The sequence below is a fragment of the Chelonoidis abingdonii genome, chromosome 3 (genome assembly GCF_003597395.2).
Source record: "Chelonoidis abingdonii isolate Lonesome George chromosome 3, CheloAbing_2.0, whole genome shotgun sequence".
Lineage (NCBI taxonomy): Eukaryota > Metazoa > Chordata > Testudines > Testudinidae > Chelonoidis > Chelonoidis abingdonii.
Genome location: NC_133771.1, coordinates 192,376,206 through 192,395,376, shown reverse-complemented (window position 1 = coordinate 192,395,376; position 19,171 = coordinate 192,376,206). Strand labels below are relative to the sequence as shown.

The following is a 19,171-nucleotide window of genomic DNA, read 5'->3' as shown; positions in this document are numbered from 1 at the left end:
CTCCATGACATCAGGATCTTTGGTATCAGTGCCTCCACTGGGTTCAAACTGATTGCCCTGTCCCAATTTAAGAAGTCATTTTCAGCCAATTAGACATGGCAGTGAGCCAGATGAAGAGAAGCAGAAGAATATGATTTTCTCCCAGATAGGCTGAGTTGTCTTTGGGCACTCTTGCTCCACTTCAACTTCTCCTGTCCACAACTAAGGACCCTGGAGTTGGACTGTGTGTAGAAGTCCTCAAATCACATTGAAGGTACTTGGTACCTCAGTCTTTCATTTATGGGGAAGGCAATCCTGGCTTGACTAGAAGCTAACAAGATGTCAAATAGCTTGTGGGGGTTCTCTGATATGCACAAGTTGCCACTGAAATGACTTAAAGTCATCAGACACTGGTACTTGTGTCATAAGATGAAGATGAGAGGTCTTAGGGGTGATGGGGGTGTTGGAGTTACTCTGGCCCTGATTTGGTTCTTCCTGATTCTCTGGCAGCAGCAGTCTGCCCAGCAATGCTGAAGGGTAGAGTGACTTCTTCTTCTTGTCAAGTGTGGTAAAGACTGAGACAGTGGACCCCAGTAACCCAAATAGGGCCACAGTGGCCCGCCGTATTAGTAAAGTTGGGTTTCTAGGTAGCGGTCAATCTGATGCCAGTCCTGAAGAGCTGGTGGTGGCTGAATCCTGTAGGGGAATCAGGCAGGTGTCTCCATCGTGTTGACCACTGACCTGAGGGGATAGGGTTCTGTACCTGAGGTTCAGTGCTCCCAGCAAACAATGCCCCTTTACAGGAAGTAGGTCTCAGTTTATAGAAGATATAATTTCTGTTGGAATCTCTCCATGAGAAATACAAATGAAAAGGTTGAAGTGAGTTAACAGTACATTATTGCTTCTTTTTGTTGATTATTGTTCTCTACTGAATAAATAGCGATTAATAATTCTCAGTTTTGACTTGTCTGCAGATGGACCTTCATGTATGAAAATAACTTTGTGATGACAAGTAATGGGGTTACATCTTAGAACTTATGTAATGAGAAATAATTAATAGTATAGTCTACAACAGCTGTGGTTTTGGGCCTTATTCTCCACTGCATTATTCCAGTTTTACAACACTGTAATTCCATGAAATCAAAGGGAGCAGTTGGGTGCTAGGCATGTTTGACAATAAGGACGCTTATTGGGCACCTAACTGAGGATTTAGGAGCCTACCTTTATGCACCTGTATTTAAAACCTTGGCCCTGTTGTTTAGCATGGAAGTTTAAGGGTAGGTTTAGTGTTACCATTGGTGTCTTGTAAAGATTATGCCTGTCCCTGGCAAGAATAATCTGCATGGGGTTTCTGCAGGAGGCAGAGACTGAATAAGATCTTGATCTCACATTAACACTCCATTTTCAGTGCTAATGCACATCTGTGTGTGCCCTTAAAATCAGATTCAACCATTAAATTGTTCCCTAATGAACACACAGGAAGGACTATACAGTGTCATCACAAGCTAGATCACTACAGTATGTCACATATAACATCATGGGAAATTTTCTTTTATAAAATCTCATCACAAAATTAAAATATTAAATTTTTCTAAATTAACTGCTCATCTGCTAAATAATTTAGGTACTGGAAATAAAAAACACATCAAGAGATGTCCCAGGTAAGCACTAATATTCCAAAGGACATTTATTATGGGACAAATCGTAGTTCAAGAAGACCCCCGCAATGTTCTGAGCACCATTTAAAAGTCCCAAGTTAAGGGTTTAAGTGTGGAGTAAGGGTTCACAGAGACTTGCATGGGTCACCCACACTGGAGTGAATTTCATCCAAACTGGCACTGATGCTTTTGGGTTTTAATAAAAAATTATTGAAATTTCATAACAAGCAATTTGAACTCACAGCTCCGAAGGCAACAGAAAGCATGGTTTGCATTTTAGCATCTTCCCTGGAACCAACGACTCCTTTTTTATAAAGTAAAGCACTGCCAGCTAGTGTCCAGAACTTCATGTGTTTTACCCCAACAGACACAAACTGAGTATCTGAATCCGGGCGGAACTCTACAACAAATATTCTCTCCAGATGTCCTCCTCTGCTAGCCACTTTAGCCCCTGTTTTAAATAAAGAAGACATTAAAAATAAAGCTAAAGTTACTTGCAAAATTAATCTTCCATGTACTTTTATAAAAATAAGTTGACTAGTACTACTGGATGGCTTAGGGCACTACTTCCCAGATACCAAAAGATGAGTCTCTGTTCTGGAAAAGAAATAAACGCACCCACCTTGCACCATTGCTTAATTTATTTTAATTTATACATCTTGCAAGCCCCCTGTCCCTGGCTAACCCTTTACAACACCCACACTTAAGAAATGTTGTTGTGCAGACAAATGGATCCTACTTTCAAAATTCTTTGGCTCTGGGCACATGCAGCGCATGCATACCCACAGTAGAATACACATAGGGACCAGTACTCAAAGAAGAACACTAGTTTAAGGGTCACTCTACCTCTGATAGTAAGAGCCATGCCATGAACTGCTAACTGCAGGCATGCCAGGTCAAAACACTAAAAAATAAAACCAGAACCATTTGAGACATGGCCCCTTTAAAGACTGCAGTGCCTATAAGTCAAATGCAATTATACTTTGGGATTTATGGGTTTTAATCCATACCAAATACAAAGAAAAGACTTTTTAATATCAGGCTTGTGGAGAAGAACCTCATAGGGATGGATATGCAGGAGTGGGGAAAATAGTGGCAGATTGAGTGAAGTGCCCTGGCTGTGGGTGATTACAAATAGACTCTCAGCCTGATGGGAATTATCACTGATCTGCTTACTGCAGGGTTGAAAATTAAACCTTATGGAGCCATTAAGATCACTGACCATTGTCAGTCTGACAGCTACAGCAATTTCCTGCAATGTCATTGTGAGATCTTATTGAATTAAGTTTAAATAGCTTTGGAGTCTATTGGATTATAAATTCAAAGTTTATGTATTATTGTGGGATTATATGTAAATTCTCCAGGGAGGAGAGCTGGCCAATATAAACCCTAAGAAGTGTTATAAGTTTCAAAGAACTACAGTAGATTCCACTTAATAGCAACCAACTATTGACAACTTATTATTTAGTTGACAAGTTGTCAAGATATTGACAACTTCCAGTTCACAGCAACATTTTGCTGGAAACCAATCTTGTCCTATTGACTTTAATGGTAATGGGATTTGGATATTGGCAACGGCATGCCTCTTATTAACAACATTTTTTGGAAGATAGGTGCAGGCATCCTTCTGGGGCTGCAGCCTCACAAACCTGCCTATGCACAGAGACTGCACAGGAAATAAAGGGCTGTGGGCTGGGAGAGGAGGCTGTGGCCAGGGCAGTAGCATGGAGGGGACAGCAGCCCAGATGCTGGAGCCGCACAGTATCTCTCCAAGCTGTGTCCTGCCAGGAAGGGAGGGAAGGGGAGGCTGCACCAAAGAAAAGATGTGCTGAGCCCCAAACCCCAGAGAGTACAGAGAGAAGTATGGAGCCCCCAGCTCCCCTGCTCTCTGTAGAAAGCCCCAGCAACTGGGTTGCAGGTTCCCCTCACTGCTGCTGCCCTGACTGCAGGCAGGCTTGCACGGCTACCGCCAGGGAAGGCAGATCCCAGAACTTTCTTTCCTAGCTAAAGCCCCACAAATCTTCTGTCTGCTTATTAGCAACTGCTGGATAATTGCAATTTTTTGCTGGCAACTGAGGGGTTGCTGAGGGGAGAAGAATAATTTTTTTAAACAATACGCCAGACAAGGAACTTTTGGAACATTGTTAAATGGGTGTTCTAGGAAATACCTGGAGGGAGGAGCATGCAAATTCCCGCCTTGGGACCCAACCTTGTTTGAAGCTATGCCCTGAGGAGAGAACCATTATCTGACTGATTCAATCTCTGAAGATCAAAGACCTAAGCAGTCTAAAGGACAGCTTATGCATAGGTGTTCTTGTTCTGAGCAAAATGTTATTATGAACTTGTAAACACAGAAAACTCCTGTGTGGGGTTTGAAGAACTGATCACCTACCAGAGCCCTTGCTGGAGCAGGGGGTGATCTCTGGTAAGCTTATTAGCATGTGCGCAGGTTTGTTTATTGTTTTTAGTTTATCTTATCTGTAAAACTTTCATTTTAAGAATAAGTGTGCTTGTTTAGCTGTGAGGTAACTTACAGCAGTGACAATTATTCTGTTTTTAGCCTCTGAAGAGAAAGCAAAGTGCAGACACGGGCCTTTTTAGGTAGTCTGGCTTGCTAGGGAACTCGTAGTGTAGGCAGGGAACTATGCAACTTAGAAAACCCGTGTCAGGAAGGAGAGAGACATGGATCTCTGCCCAAGAAAGCTGAGGCCCTGGGAGCCTAAATTGGTTGCCCTTGCTAGACCATGTAAAAAAATACAGGTGCAGTTGCCTTGAACTGTGACATTCTGGAGCACCATTAATCAAGGGTACAGGTGGAAAGCCAGACAGGAGCCTCCCTCCATAACCTAGTGTGTGGTCTTCTCCTAGAGTTAAGATCAGAGGCCAGTAGTTTCTTGTGCAGTAAGTGTCAAAGAGATCCATTTCCCACATCTCGCACTGGAAGATCTGACGAAAACTTCCCTGATTTAAGGACCACTAATGAGGTTCTATTAATTACTGACAGAGTCTGCAGTCACATTCTTCTCTGCTAGATAAGCTGAAACCAGGAACTGTATTACAGAACAGAGCCCTCTCCCACATCTATTGGGTTTCTTGACATATGTATACCCTTGTGTAATCCCTGTATACTAGGCTGAATTTCACCTTGATGATAGTTATATGAATTTATTGACGATAGAGTGGACCACTTAGTACAGAAGAGTTGTCGTCTGATTTATCTGTGTCACACATGGGCTAATCATAAAGTCTTGACCAACAAAGTAAATAATTGCAATTAATAAAGAGCTAAGGGCTCTAGATTTACCTTCTTGCCACCTCCACACAATGATAGTATGTTCTGGATCGACTCCTACTGACACCAGAAGTTTGCCAGTAGCACTGAAGTTAATATAGTTGACTCCTTTGGCATGGAAGCATCGCAGCATAGAAAGAGTCTGCTTATTCATAGCATCCCATACATGAATAGACGGAGTTGTACCTTTATGCAAAGATATGCATTAAAATGGAATTAATTCAATTTGTGAAGGCTTCAATGTAAAATAAGAATGTTCAAGAACAGGGCATTAAAACATTTTTTAAAAGATTAAGAACCACACAACTTAAAAAAAAGCTGTAATAATTTATGAAACATAGGGAAAATTGCTGTAGTTCATGAAATAAGACAAATTCTAAATGATCAACAAAACACTCATGGAAAACCTCATGCAAAATAAACTGTCTGTAGATGTTTTTACTTGTATCCGCAATTCACACAGATACAACCAGTTAACATGAAACTTTTACATAATTGTGTTGACTAGAACTCACAAAACAGCCTTACCTGGAAATTCTGTTATATCACCTGCATTGTGAGAGCAACAGCAAATGAGAAAGAACCAAGGGAAAATGATAGCTGACATAAGTCATGTTTCTAATGCTGAACTCAGCATCAGCACCAGAAGGAAGCACAAAATTAAAAATTTGAAAATGGATATGGATTAAATAAATAAAATAAAAAAGCAAGAATACTGTTGATGTTCTTTAGGAACACTGTCTTTTATACACAAATATAAAACAACAATATTGATTGCTTTCTCTGTTTTAAATAAGGCATTTAATGCCAGAGTTATGCAGGCCTTTTTACATTAAGTGATTTTTACACTAAAATGTGTCAATAATTATGTAGATCAAAAGTCAGAAACACTGATTTTATGGATTCTTTATTAAACAATGACAGAAAAGAAGAAAGGGACTGTTCTGCAAAATTTTGTTTTTCATTCCATCCCATCACAGGAATCTAGTTGAGAAAAATGTACATGTATTTTATTATAAAGAATGTGTGAGTATAACAGGTCCTAAAAATATTTTTGAAAGGGCTCAGGAAAAAATATGCAATTTGGGTTCTATTTCAAAATTTAGGACATGATAGTAAAAGCTATCTCCAAGATACTATGAGTGAATGTTGAAATATGGTGAATTGTTTTCCAAATATAAGAAATTGAAACTTAGGTCCCAATTAAGTCATGGGTAAGTGTTACTCTGATGAGAGTTACATGAAAACGCCCTTGTGACCCCAAATATCAGGAGAGAAATACAGGGTGAGATTCTCCTTTCATTTAAATTGGTGACTTCAATTGCACTACTCACATGAATAAAATTACACACAAATGAAAGTCTTTGTAGGACTGAGCTCTTCGTTAGCATTGTTGCATGAACTGCGGAGTCAACTATTCTGTCAGACAAGATCTGAAGTTAAACACATACTGCTTTCTGTGGGCATTAAAGATTCCACAGCACTTTTTGTAAATGTTCTCATATTTCTCTTCTCCTTAGTGTTGTGCAGCAGGTTGTGCTATGGTTCACTCCAGAAGTGAATGCATTTCAGAGAGCTCATATATAGCTTTGGGTCCCTTCAGGATAAAAAGTGTTATACACATGTAAATTATTATTATAGAATATTATTAATGTATTTAACTAGACACTGTGGATTCACCTGAATGAGATAGAGGCAGACAAAGTGAGACCAATAGGGAAAAGGCATTTTTTCTTTTTAAATGTTAAAAAACTCTGAGAATCAAAAGACAACAGCAAATAGAATGTGTCTGTTTTTTGCTGAACTGTTTTCCCCAATGTATAAAATAAGATTTGCTCCTGGCCTGAAACCTTTTTATTTTGAGTTTTAGCCCAGGATGCATTTACAGGTAAGTTCTAGTCTTCTGTAAATAGAGATTTCTAATGGAAAGGCTGACAGCGGTTGAACATTAGCAGAAATAGCATGTGAATTTTAATAACAAAACAATGAATAAATAAACTGCAAAATCTTCCTTTGCAATAGCACATTAGGTAGTCTTTTGACAGAAGTAAAAGAATTCCGTGTAGTAGTTTTTTTGAATATTTTTCCTAATACTAACAGTTTGAACTTGTATTTCAAATAAGGCTAATAGATAGCTAAATATATTTTCCCTACCTTTGAGGCCACTAAATAACCAAATTTGTATTAATTTCAATGAGAACCAATCATGCTCAGAACCTCACAACTGGCAAGGACTATTTGGGCTGGCACTGATCCATCTCATCCGGGGGGGAGCTGCACAGGGCAGGATGAGCTGCTGTGGCTCCATGGGTGCCCCGTGCCTGAGATCAGATGCTGTGCTAATTTCACCATGGTCAGTTGGGCTGGCGGTGGTGCCCATTGGCATGTGATCAGACCTGAGGGTTTGCTGCTGCTGTTGCCACTCTGCACCCCAAGAGGTGGATTTTGGGGTCCTGCAGTTTTCAACCTATCTCCTCTTCTACTGCAGCTGTTGGACCAGCAGGCTGCGGGGTGAGCCAAGCATGAAAGCAGTATTGTGTTTCCATTTAGATTGTCATTTAGCAAATTTGGTCCCCACCCCAAAACGCTTGCTAACAATCCTGAATTCAATTCAATATTTTTTTTTGTAAAAATCAATATTCTTAGCCAAAAACAGAAAATTAAGTTGACAATTATTTGTGACAAGTTTGGTATTGGGGAAGGAAGTGGGCAGTTTTTCATCTGAGAAACAAAAAAAGTGCTTGACTGACTTTCCCTATAGCCCTGTTACTGCAAAATAGAGATAGACCTCCAACAACTGTAAATACTCATCTCCTTACTAATGTATAGAGAAGGGGTCGGCAACCTATGGCACACGGGTTTGCACGTGCCAAAGGGTGGCACATCGAGCTGATTTTTTGATGGCACGCAGCGGCAGGCTGAGCGACTGAAGCCCACCACTGCTCTGGGGTTCCGGCGGCTGCCCCATTTGCCCACCTGGGGTCCTGGTCACTGGCCCACACAGCACCAACTGCTGGCCTGGGGACCCCCAAGAACCCGAGCTGGCAGCAGCTGAGAAGGCCGGCGCTGAGACCGCTGCTGAGCCACTCAACCTGCTGTGGCCTGGGTTCCATTTCACTCAGCTGGGTAGCGGCTGAGCAAGGACTAAATTCAATGAAATCAGGACAAGAGCAACTAATGACAAAGTGCGAAGAACCTAAGCAGTGGTCCCCAACCTTTCTCGTCTGTGCCTGCCCAGACAAAGACCATGGCAGGGACAGCATCGCCAAAAGGCCACGAAATGCTGCCTGAAATTCGGGGGCATTTCAGCGCGCGACCCCTGGATGACTGCTGCTTATTGGTAGCAAGCGGCGTCATCCATTAGGCATCGTCGCCGTTGAAATGCTGCCGAATTCGCTGGTATTTCAGCAGATGCTTGTCCCCTCAGCCAGTACGCAGGTGCACTGAGAGCCCCTGCGGCGCCATCGCACCCACAGGTCACCGCGCTGGGGATCCCGACCTAGAAAGCCCTCCTGAAGCACGGCTATTGTTTTGATTTAAATGACTTGAACTGTATAAGAATTGATGTATACTGTCAAATCCGTGTGGCCACATGCAAAATCGATGATGGACATGTACACGTACTCATACCAAGTAAACTTGTTGACATATCTCCTAATGTGTACATGGCCACTTGATTCTACTGACAATACTCCGTAACAGTAGCATCAGCCCAGAGAATGGAGTTTCTCAAAACTAAAACTCATTAAAAAACTATCTCTCCGCTCTACAAGGAGTCAGAACATTTGACTGTCTTGCCGTATTCTTGCAATTCAAATCAAGACATTCCACTGTCTTTGTCATTATGATACATATCCAGATTTGCAGCCAAAAAAAACCAGAAAGATTGATTTTAATTAAAAACAACATCCTGTTTCAATACCTCTCATATAACTTCCAATAAAATGTGACAAATTAAAAAAATTAATACTATTTCATCGTTCTGCTAAAAATTCAGAATTTTATTCTATATGCTACTCTTTAGTGCTAGGTCCAATCACATTACCAGTGTGCTTACTACGTTAAACTGGTTTTAATAACATGCATGTGCAAGTTTTCCAACAGGAAGCCGTATGTTGTTGCTAAGAGCAAGACCAGGCACAAAGGCACCAGTTTAAATAATCCTGCCTGGCATCATAAATCCTAAGAGCCCTTATGATTACTCACGTATAGTAACATCTCAGAATTGACCTTAGGGCTCAAACGTATTTTACTGCTAAAAGAGTTCTTTGCGGTTTCTCTATATCTGCCTCACTTTCTGAGTTTTTATGAAGTGGTTTCATATAATGTTTCATTGTTCAGGAATGTCTTTGTAATCAAGTATCAGAGGATAGAAAAATATCAAAAAAAAAACTCTGTTAGTCTTGATCTGTTAAAAACGCAACAAAGAGTCCTGTGGACGCTTATTAGACTAAAAAGATGTTTTGAGCATAAGCTTTTTGGGTGAACTCCAACCCTCATCAGACGCAGTGACACATCTGTAATGTGCCACAGACTCTTTCCTGTTTGTGGCCTTGCCCACCTTCTTGCCAAGAATGGCTACGTGATAGGCCCTTAGCTTTGACTGACACTGGCTAAATGGTCAGCTTGTCTTTGTCTTTTTGACGAAATTGTTACCACTCCTTAGACTTCCTCTGGGTAAACATTGTGGTCAAGAGGTGTGTGTTTAGTTGTCAGATTGCTACCGGTGTGGTGCTCTGCTCTCTCCTTGTTGGTTGGTATCACTTGGCTGCGTGTGTGTGTTCCCTCTTGTGCTGCCCCAGCTCTGCAGATAGCTGACACAGCAGACCCTAAGAGAACCCCCAATGACCACAGAGTCTAGTAAGGTACGAAGGCACGTCGGCCAGGTTTATTGCCGTATTGGATACAGTAGTAGTTCTCCGCAGATTACTCAGTCTACCGAGCATACTACAAATATGTACCCACGGTCAATGGACTCGGCTCAGTCAGTGGCGGGACTTTCCACTGCCCCCTAGGCCGGACAAAGACATCGCCCCAGGGATGCATTCGTATACACAGGTACAAACAAGTTACATATCACTCCTGACGTATTGAGGTGCACCCCTCTACGCAGCAAGGTACAACCCCTCTATGTAGTAAGGTGCTGCCTCTCACCTTGTACATGTTGGTTTGAATAAAACAACTCTATCCATCATATTACCCTTTTGCCCCTGTCATTGGGATGGCTCAGCCTGTTCCTTGTTATCTGTGTGGAATGTGCAAATATGAGAATGTTCTGATATCTAGTGTTCAGTACCTTTTAGGTGCGGTATCTCCTTGCAGCATCAGTCCTTTCCTTGCCAGCTTCTGTGAGCAGGGCCTGCCTCTGGCTCAGAGCTTAACTTTGCTTTATGTTAGCAAAGTCTTGACCATTACTTTAGTTCAGGCCTTAGGCCTCATACCAGGCCTCTGATACCAAGGTTTATATCTCAGGGCCTCCTCATACTACATTCCCCTACTTTTTGTCTTTTTATGGGGAGGATGTTTACCCATCGTCCCGGAAAAGCATAATGCATGGACTAAAGATAACCCAGTGGGCTAAACACTGTTATGTGGTTACCTTATTTTACCATCCATACACTTATGCCCCATCTGTCTTTTTAGTCTGCACATTCCCTCGTACGACTATTAGGCAGATTTTATTATTCAATTATTTTTTAGTTTCTTATGGTGGGCTGGGAATGTTAGGCCCGGGACCATGACTGACGAATATATTATTATGATTGATTCTTAGAGGCACTCCCAAATAATTAATATATATGAATTATATGGATATTGCATATATTTTTGTAGTGTATATGGGCATATATGTATAGTATGTATGTGTACATATGACACCATCTTATATCCAAGTGTAACCATGTTTTTTCAGGCTGCTGGTGTACTCTGGCCCTTTTACTTTGGTGATACAGATAGAAACACACTCCTATTAGGGCCTAAGAAAATGCTGAAAGTTGGTGATCTCATTAAGGGTGAAAGGATAATCTGGGGAAAGTAACTCTGATAATTCTCAGATTCCTAAATATGAACTGACCCAGCCCCAATTAATCAGTCCCCCGGACAAATTTTAAGTAATATTTTGTTAATATGGAGAATCACTTACCAATCTGGCTGGTAGCCACAACATTTTTATATTTCGGGTGCTGGTTCACAGTGAGGCAGAGAATATCATCGGTATGCTCCAGATAGAAACTCTGACTTCCTAAGAAAATTCAAATAAGGTTTTATTAAAAATAGTATTTCAGCAATGGCAGCAATCCATTGCTATGGGCCACACTAAGCGATCAAGGGGAAGGATGGGAGGCAGGGCAATCGTCACTTAAAATACAGCACAAACTTGCTGTAAAAAAGAGTTTTAAAACTGTTCACAGAAAGACTGCTCTTTTTCAAATAGTCACAATCAGGGATAACTAGGGAGCAGCCCAAGGGCCACAGTCTGTAGCCACCATCTCCCTATAACTTCAGGGCAAGAACAAAGTTGATCAATGGATAGCTCAGATCTCTTTCTTAAGTGGAGAAACCTGTGAGAGGGGGCCCAAGGAACACTAAAGCTTTGTGAAGTTCATTTAGCAAATTATCCCCTCAAGGATGACTTTGGATGGATAGGGGAAAATAGTGTAGATGGGATAATGCCTCCCAACCCCACAGATACTGGGGATGCACAGGGAAGGACATTCCCAAAGCAATGGAGACACGATGGCTCAGATAGCCCTCCTTTCTTCCTGGCAGGAAGAGTCTCAAAATGTACTGCTGACATTATCTTTATTCCCTCTGGCTACTCAGTAGCAATTACAGACTGGAGCCTTGTCTTCACTACAGTTTTGTTAACAAAACAGTAGAGGTATACACACTACAATGATCTTTCCACTGATAAAACTCTCCTGCTTTGCCAACAAAATAAAACCTCAACAAAAGGCGTAGAACTTTTTGTGGCAAAGTTACAACAACAAAATGTCAGTGTAGACACTGCACTTGGTTATGTTGCTGTAAATAGCCTTCAGGAGGTGTCCCACAATGCCTACACTGACCGTTCTGGTCAGCAGTTTGAACTCCGCTGCCCTGCACTCAGGTACACAGGCATCTGCCCCTTCCCCTTTAAATTTTTGAAATTCCACTACCTGTTTGGCGTGAACAGCTCACATCACAACTTCCAGATGACAATGGTGGCTCTACACACAAAACATTGTCCTGTTTGGAGCATGCCTGAGTTGTTGGATCTGCTGGTACTGTGGGGAGAGGAGGCTGTGCAGTCCCAGCTCTGCTCCAGCCATAGAAACTTTGATACCTATGTCAGATTTCTCATGGCTGTTGAATAAGGGCTACAAATAGGAAACACATCAGTGCTGTGTGAAGATAAAGGAGCTGGGGCAGGCGTAGCAGTAGGCAAGGGAGTCAAACTGTTGCTCTGGTACTGTGCTGAAGACCTGCCAATTCTATAAGGAGTTGGACGCTATCTTTGGCAGCAATGTTCTACCAATAGAATAAAAACCAGCAGGATCTTAGTAAGAAGGATAAGGCAAAGATGCCACATTTACTGTAAATATAATAATAAAGCAAAAGATAAAATCAAATAATGTTGTTTAACTACTTATTCCTATCACTACTTATTCCTTATACACACACATACACACACACACATATATATATTCATGCACACAGTCATTCATTCAAGTTATAGTGTTATAGTGTTATAGTTACCAGCCTAGAAGTTGCTCATGCCAAGTTACTGGCCAGGTACCTTAGCCATGAGGATGGAGCCGAGTCTGTGTCAGATGCACCTGATGCTCCTGGAGGCTGGCAGCAGAACCAGAGACTCAAAGTCCTCAGTCTTTAGAGCTCATTCTTATAGGAATTAATTCCTATGTTAGTCTATGGGAGCTGTTTCATCCTGCTGTTGCTGACTCAATCAGCGGATGGTACATTCCTGGTGGCTCCACATTGTCTAAAGTGGCATATTCCTGATGGCTTCACACTGTTTAAAGTTTGTGTTTCTCATCCTTCCAGGTGTTGGGGTGGATCCCAGTTTACCCTCTGGGGGTTATCTGGTGGTCCACTTGACACATTCTTTGGCCGATAGATACTCCCTTTCTAGGCTGGCACCTCCCTAACCGTTTATGCACATCAAGCATTCATCAACATACATTCCATATCTTAACCATATTTTAATTTACTGTCTTCACCACTCTCGGGGTGTGTGTTAATTCATATGAGACTCCCGGCCTGCAATTACAGAGGGTGGGGATCTGTTTGTTTACTTCGTATCAATTACAGCTTAAGGCTAGCATAGTGTTTACTTCAAGAACAAAGTTCATTAACTTGTTTGTAAGTTTTACATAGTAATAGAGTATCTTTCACAGAACAGATGTGATCAACGGTTTCTATAGACAGGAGCTTACAAGTTTTAACAGAAGAACTAAAAGATTTTTGTACTTGGTGAAACTGGGAGGTCACTGTCACTTGGGGTATCACTGTTAGTACCTTCTTTAATATCCCTACAGCAACCCCACCTCCACTGCCAAGAAACCCAGGATGCTTTGTGGGGATGGAGCTGGAGATAGCGGACAGTGGGCTCAATCCTGAGGACGAAGTGCTGGATGAGAAGGTCAAGTTGGAGGACAAGATGGGACAGGCGACAGGCTTGTCTGGTACTGTGGTGAGCCAGGACCTCTTCTCAGTCCAGGAGGGTTTGAGCCAGTCCCAGCACTCCATCTATGGTGCACATGATGCACAAGATGGGAGCTGTGGTAACTAGTCTTTTGAGTTGATGCTGCTCCTTGAGGTAGAGCTGTCCTTTGCTTTGCTATATGATAGAAGTGGGTTAAGGGATAAAAATGTACAAGACTAGCTGTGCTGACATGGGCTTCACATTCCCCTGTGCAGCTACGCAGTAGGATGGAACATGTGTTAATGCACATTGAGATTTCACAGGAATCCTCCAGAGAGATCTCTAGGAAACTTTTCTGGAGGTACTTGCCAATCCTCTGCTGAAGGTTCCTTGGCAGAGCTGCTTTGTTCCTTCCCCCATTGTGGGAAACTTTCCCACCCCAACTGGCAACCATCTGTGCAAGGATCAAAGTGGTACACAATGAGCAGTATATGGACCCAGTCTGAAGCCACATGCATACAGGAGATGCACCCTTGCTTACCCTCATGATATTGGCTTCAATGACCCCTGCCTGTTGAAAATGGTGGCAGAATTTGTAATTTTATCCCTACTCCCTTGCAGTGATCCTTAAAAAAAACACCTAGACCCTTTGCCCCATTTTAAGTGCCTCCCGCCTCTGCCAGACAAACTCACCATGTTTATGGTGTTCGCCAAGCTGTGTGCTTGCCAAGGGACAGTGAAAAACTGATTCATATTTTAAAAGAGGTGTATTTTACTGTAATGATTCAGTGCTGCAATAACCATCATGCTTCTGTTTCTTGTGCTTATGCAGATGTGGCCTTCAAAGAACCCCCTACACACCGGTCGGAGTGCCTCTGCCAGATAAGGAGGACATGTTTTGAGAGGTGCACCAATCCTCAGATACCAAAAAACAAGAACATAGGGCATGGAGAAAGACTTTAAATGAAAATTAGAAAGCAGGGTGGTAAGGAGAGCCAGGAGAGCACCCGCATAGATGATAAATGTGAGATGTCGAAGTCCCTAATCGTACTGCAGGCAGAATATATGCATGCTCACCCCCACAGCTGATATGGCACTGCTTGCCACATCCTCCCCAAACTACTCCCACTCATTCATTTCATCTTCCTGGCCCGTCTCAGTACCCCATTCACCCCACTTCTTCAGACAGCTTCCAAAATGATAGCTGGAGTTATACACAGCTATTAGAGCCTATATCAGGACACTGCCCTTCACTGTTATCTCTCTTTCCACCAAGCATTTTCTGTGTGTTGTTTATTGGCTTTTAATAAAAACATACTCTCTGAAAGATAATCTTTATTTGTATCCTACAAACGATGGTTGCTGCTGGAATTAATATACAATATACAATAGCAACTGGAACATCTGCAAACTACAAATTATGGTCAGCAATCATCAAAATTTTCATGCAAGGCAGCAAGTTAACAAAGCATGGCAGAGTGCTATATAAAAAGACTTATATTACTGGTGCTCATTGTCAAAATGGTGCCTCAAAGTCTCCTTGATTCAAATAGCCTCCCGTTGTGCCCCTCTAATAGCCTTGGTATCCGGCTGCTCAAAATCAGCAGCCAGGTGATCTGCCTCTGTGCTCCATCCATTCCTGTGAGATACTTTTTACTCTTAGTCTCACAATATATGGAGCACACAGCAGGCTGCTATGACCATTTAGGTCAAACCTGCCATAAAGGCAGCCCCAGCGTGCTTTTAATCTGTCAAACGCACATTCAACAGTCATTCTGCATCTGCTTAACCTATTGTTGAAGTGCTCCTTGCTTCTGTCCAGGTTTCCGGTGTACGGCTTCATGAGCCATAGGAGCAAGGAGTATGCTGGGTCTCCCAAGATCACTATGGTCATTTCAAAATCCCTCATTGAAATCTTCTGGTCTGGAAATAAAGTCCCTGCTTGCAGCTTTCTGTACAGGCCAGTGTTCCTGAAGATGTATGAGTCATGCACCTTTCCCTGACCACCCCGTGTTGATGTCAGTGAAACGACCACGGTGATCCATAAGCATCTGCACTACTATAGAGAAGTACCCCTTTCTATAGATGTACTCTGTCGCAAGATGGTCCAGGGCCAAGATTGGGATATGCTAGTCATTTATCAACCCACTGCAGTTAGGGAACCCCATTGCTGTAAAAGCAATCCACTATTTCACACACATTGCCAAGAGTTACAGTTCTTTGTAGCAGGATGTGATTAATGGCCCTGCACACTTGTGTTAACGCAACCCCAACAGTAGACTTCCTAACTCCAGACCAAAACATGACTGACTGGTAGCAGTCTGTAGTTGCCAGTTTCCACACAGTGATTGTCACGCATGTCTCCAGCAAGAGGGCTGCTCTCATTTTGGTGTCCTTGTGCTGCAGTGTTGGGGCGAGCTCCACACACAGTTCCAGGAAGGTGGCTTTCTGCATCTGAAAGTTCTGCAGCCACCTCTCATCATCCCAGACCTGCATAATGATGCGATCCCATCACTCCGTGCTTGTTTCCCAAGCCCAAAAGCAATGGTCCACCGTGTGCAGCTGCTCCATCAATGCCAAAAGTGGTGTTTCTTTCCATGGCAGACAGCAGGTGAGGCACCTTGGATGCCTGTTTGGATTGGGTGCTCATGATATACTGAATGAGCAGCCACTATGTATTCATAACAGTGACCACCAACAATAGAGAGCAATGCAAGATCCATCCTTTCAGGCAGAGATGGCGGGTCCACAGTAATCAGGGACCATTAAAAATGGCATGAAATGCAGTCAGAAGACCATGGAATGATGGGATAGAAAAAACATTGAGCCTACGCCCATGATGCACTGTGATCCACTCCACCTTCCTACAACTCCTTTCTGCAGAAGGTGGTGAGTAGCACAGTGGAATAGCTATCCACAGTGCACTGCTCTCACTGTCAATGCTAGCGCACCAAACGCAGACACGCTCCGCCGACAGAAGGAACATTGTGTGAACATGCACAAGTGATATAATTATATCGGTTTTTGATTGTCAGAGTAACTTGTGTCGACAAAACTCTAGTGTAGACAAGGCCTGGAACTGAGAGGGAGTAAATACAGCTAAAAGCAGCATTAACTCCCAAGTGTATTTCTCCATGGAAATCTGGGGCATCCGAAAGGGTTGGGGCTAGTGCTTAATTTGTGCCAGCGCTTGCCAAGGCTGAGCCCCGGCACCTCTAGGCTTGGCCATTCATAGCCCCAGCACCTCTGAGCTTGCCATGTCAGTTATGAAATTAAAAAAACTGCTTGAGCCCCAGCACCTCTTTCATTACAAATTAAACACTGGTTGGGGCTGTGGAGCATGGCCAGACTTCTCCTTGCACCTCCTCCTATTTGTTATATGAAGGAAGGTTGTTTTCTTATCCTCTCCAAAACACAACATACACATATTGTGCAAATGACTAAAAACTACTCTTTTCCTGGGATTTGATTATATCAAAAAAGTAACTCAAAATGAAACAGGTTGGGTTCCTCCTGGGGTTCATTCCTGAGGACTGTTCAGCCCTAGGGTTACCATATGTCTTGGTTTTCCCAGACATTGCCTCTTTTCTGAGCTTCCTTTATCTCTCTGGGTGGATTTTTCAAACAACAGGAAATATCCAGGATTTCTGCAGATAGACAAGCTGCAGCTCAGAAAGTGCCCCAGTAGGTCCTGTCCTTTGTTGTTTCCTCCTCTGCATCCACAGCTGATTGGTCCATTCCCCTGAAAGCCACAGCTCCTGTATCCCACCCACCCAGGCCCCATTTCCCATCCCTGGGTGGGAGGTCTTGCAGGAATGTGGTGATTGATGGCTGGCGCTGTGTTCTGAGCTTGTGCTAGTCGCCTTGCCACCATGACAGGGCATGACATTGCGCCCCATCTCCTGTGAGTACCCATGCCACAGGTACCCCCTCTAGCTCTCCCAACTATACTCCCACAGGCTCCCTCTTTTTGAGAACCTGAAATATGGTAACCCTATTCAACTCAACCCTAGGCCCTCTTTCCTAGAGCGCCACTACCATCTCTCTTATATTCAGGGTGTATTTTAACAAGGGGCAGTCACAAAAGCCTGCAAGGATTTGCATAGCATCTCTCACAGGAGCTACATCTGCTCACAGGAACAGGGTGGCTTCACAAAAAACAGTGGAACCCTATTACATTCATACTACAGTACAGTAACCAACAACGATAGGCTAATTTACATGAATTCCCTACCAGGATACAAAAAGAAAAAAGATATGTAGGAAGTGACAAAATTATGATTGTTGAATGAAAAGGTTGTCTTGGCCATAGATTTTTTTGTTTGTGTTTTTGGAGGGTTGTTTTTGTTTTTTTAATTTCACAGTACTGTTTCATTGTGAATTACCCGTGGAAAGATTTTGAACTATGCCTGCTGCAGCTGTGTGGAAAATAATATCAGCACCATCATTGAGGTAATGAAGGTTGTTGCGACAATCAAATCCTCTGTATCCAAAAACATGGTCTAAAGCCAGCTCCTAGTTAAGTAAAGAAAAAAGATTAGATAGTGGAATAAAAACAAACAAGGGAGTTACAAACCATGTTTGGATCAGATAAAGTGGGGTGCTAAACCAATTAGACAAGCAAATATTTTGGGAGGCAAATAAATAATTAAACAATAATTAGTAAAATTTCCCTATTCTAATATTTTGAGGATGATATTTTCATTGACTATCTACAATACTACTGGCTGACTAGACCACTGAATTCATATTCTGATTCTTAAATAAATCAGTCAGCTATAAACTGGTTGTTTCTTTAAGGTCTATGCAAGGTAAATTTAAGGTCAACAAACATCTACATTTATTTTTCACCCAAATTAATACAAGGAAATTACAGTGCAAAAGTTATGTGTAAAAAACAGATATCTACCTTTCATAACTGTTATTCTTCGAGATGTGTTGCTCATGTCCATTCCACATTAGGTGTGTGCGTGCCCACGTGCATGGTTGTTGGAAATTTTCCCCCTAGTGGTATCTGTAGGGCTGGTTTTGGATGCTTTCTGGCGTGCCGCACCTATACGCCAAAATATGAGGCGCCACCATATGAAGTTCCTTCTTGCCATCGAATCCGACAGTGGTGATGGACGGGTCATGGAATGGACATCAACAACACATCTCAAAGAACAACAGTTATGAAAGGTAAGCGAATGTTTTTTCTACTTTGAGTGCTTGCTCATGTCGATTCCATGTTAGGTGACTCACAAGCAGTATCCCTGGAGGTGGGCTAAGAGTTCACGGACATGCAGCCTGCAACAGTGCTCTACTGGGACTGGCATTGTCCCAGGCCTGCTGGATGATGGCATAATGGGACACAAAGGTATGGACAGCCAACCAGGTAGCGGCTCTACAGATGTCTTGAATCAGCACCTGGGCCAGGAAAACTGCTGAGGCCTGAGCTCTTGTGGAATGGGTGGGTTACAACTGCCAGGGCTGGGTACCTTTATCTATTCATAATAAAACTTGATGCAGGCTGCTATCCATGAAGAGATTCTCTGCAAAGAGACGGGCAGACCTTTCATCCTATCCGCCACTGCGACAAAGAGCTGAGTCAATTTTCAG

At 42.6% G+C, this 19,171-nt stretch overlaps 1 protein-coding gene across 2 annotated transcripts in view; it reads right to left on the bottom strand.

Annotated features, from left to right (window-relative positions):
* EML6 (EMAP like 6) overlaps positions 1 to 19,171 on the bottom strand; it is a 360,575-nt gene that overhangs the window by 29,680 nt on the left and 311,724 nt on the right. For both annotated transcript variants that reach the window (XM_075064408.1, XM_075064409.1), the window contains exons 30-33: positions 17,959 to 18,088; positions 11,072 to 11,170; positions 4,942 to 5,115; positions 1,880 to 2,088 (exon numbers count right to left, since the gene is read on the bottom strand). In XM_075064408.1, coding sequence (XP_074920509.1) covers positions 1,880 to 2,088; positions 4,942 to 5,115; positions 11,072 to 11,170; positions 17,959 to 18,088 — 612 coding nt within the window. The remainder of the gene's footprint in view (positions 1 to 1,879; positions 2,089 to 4,941; positions 5,116 to 11,071; positions 11,171 to 17,958; positions 18,089 to 19,171) is intronic.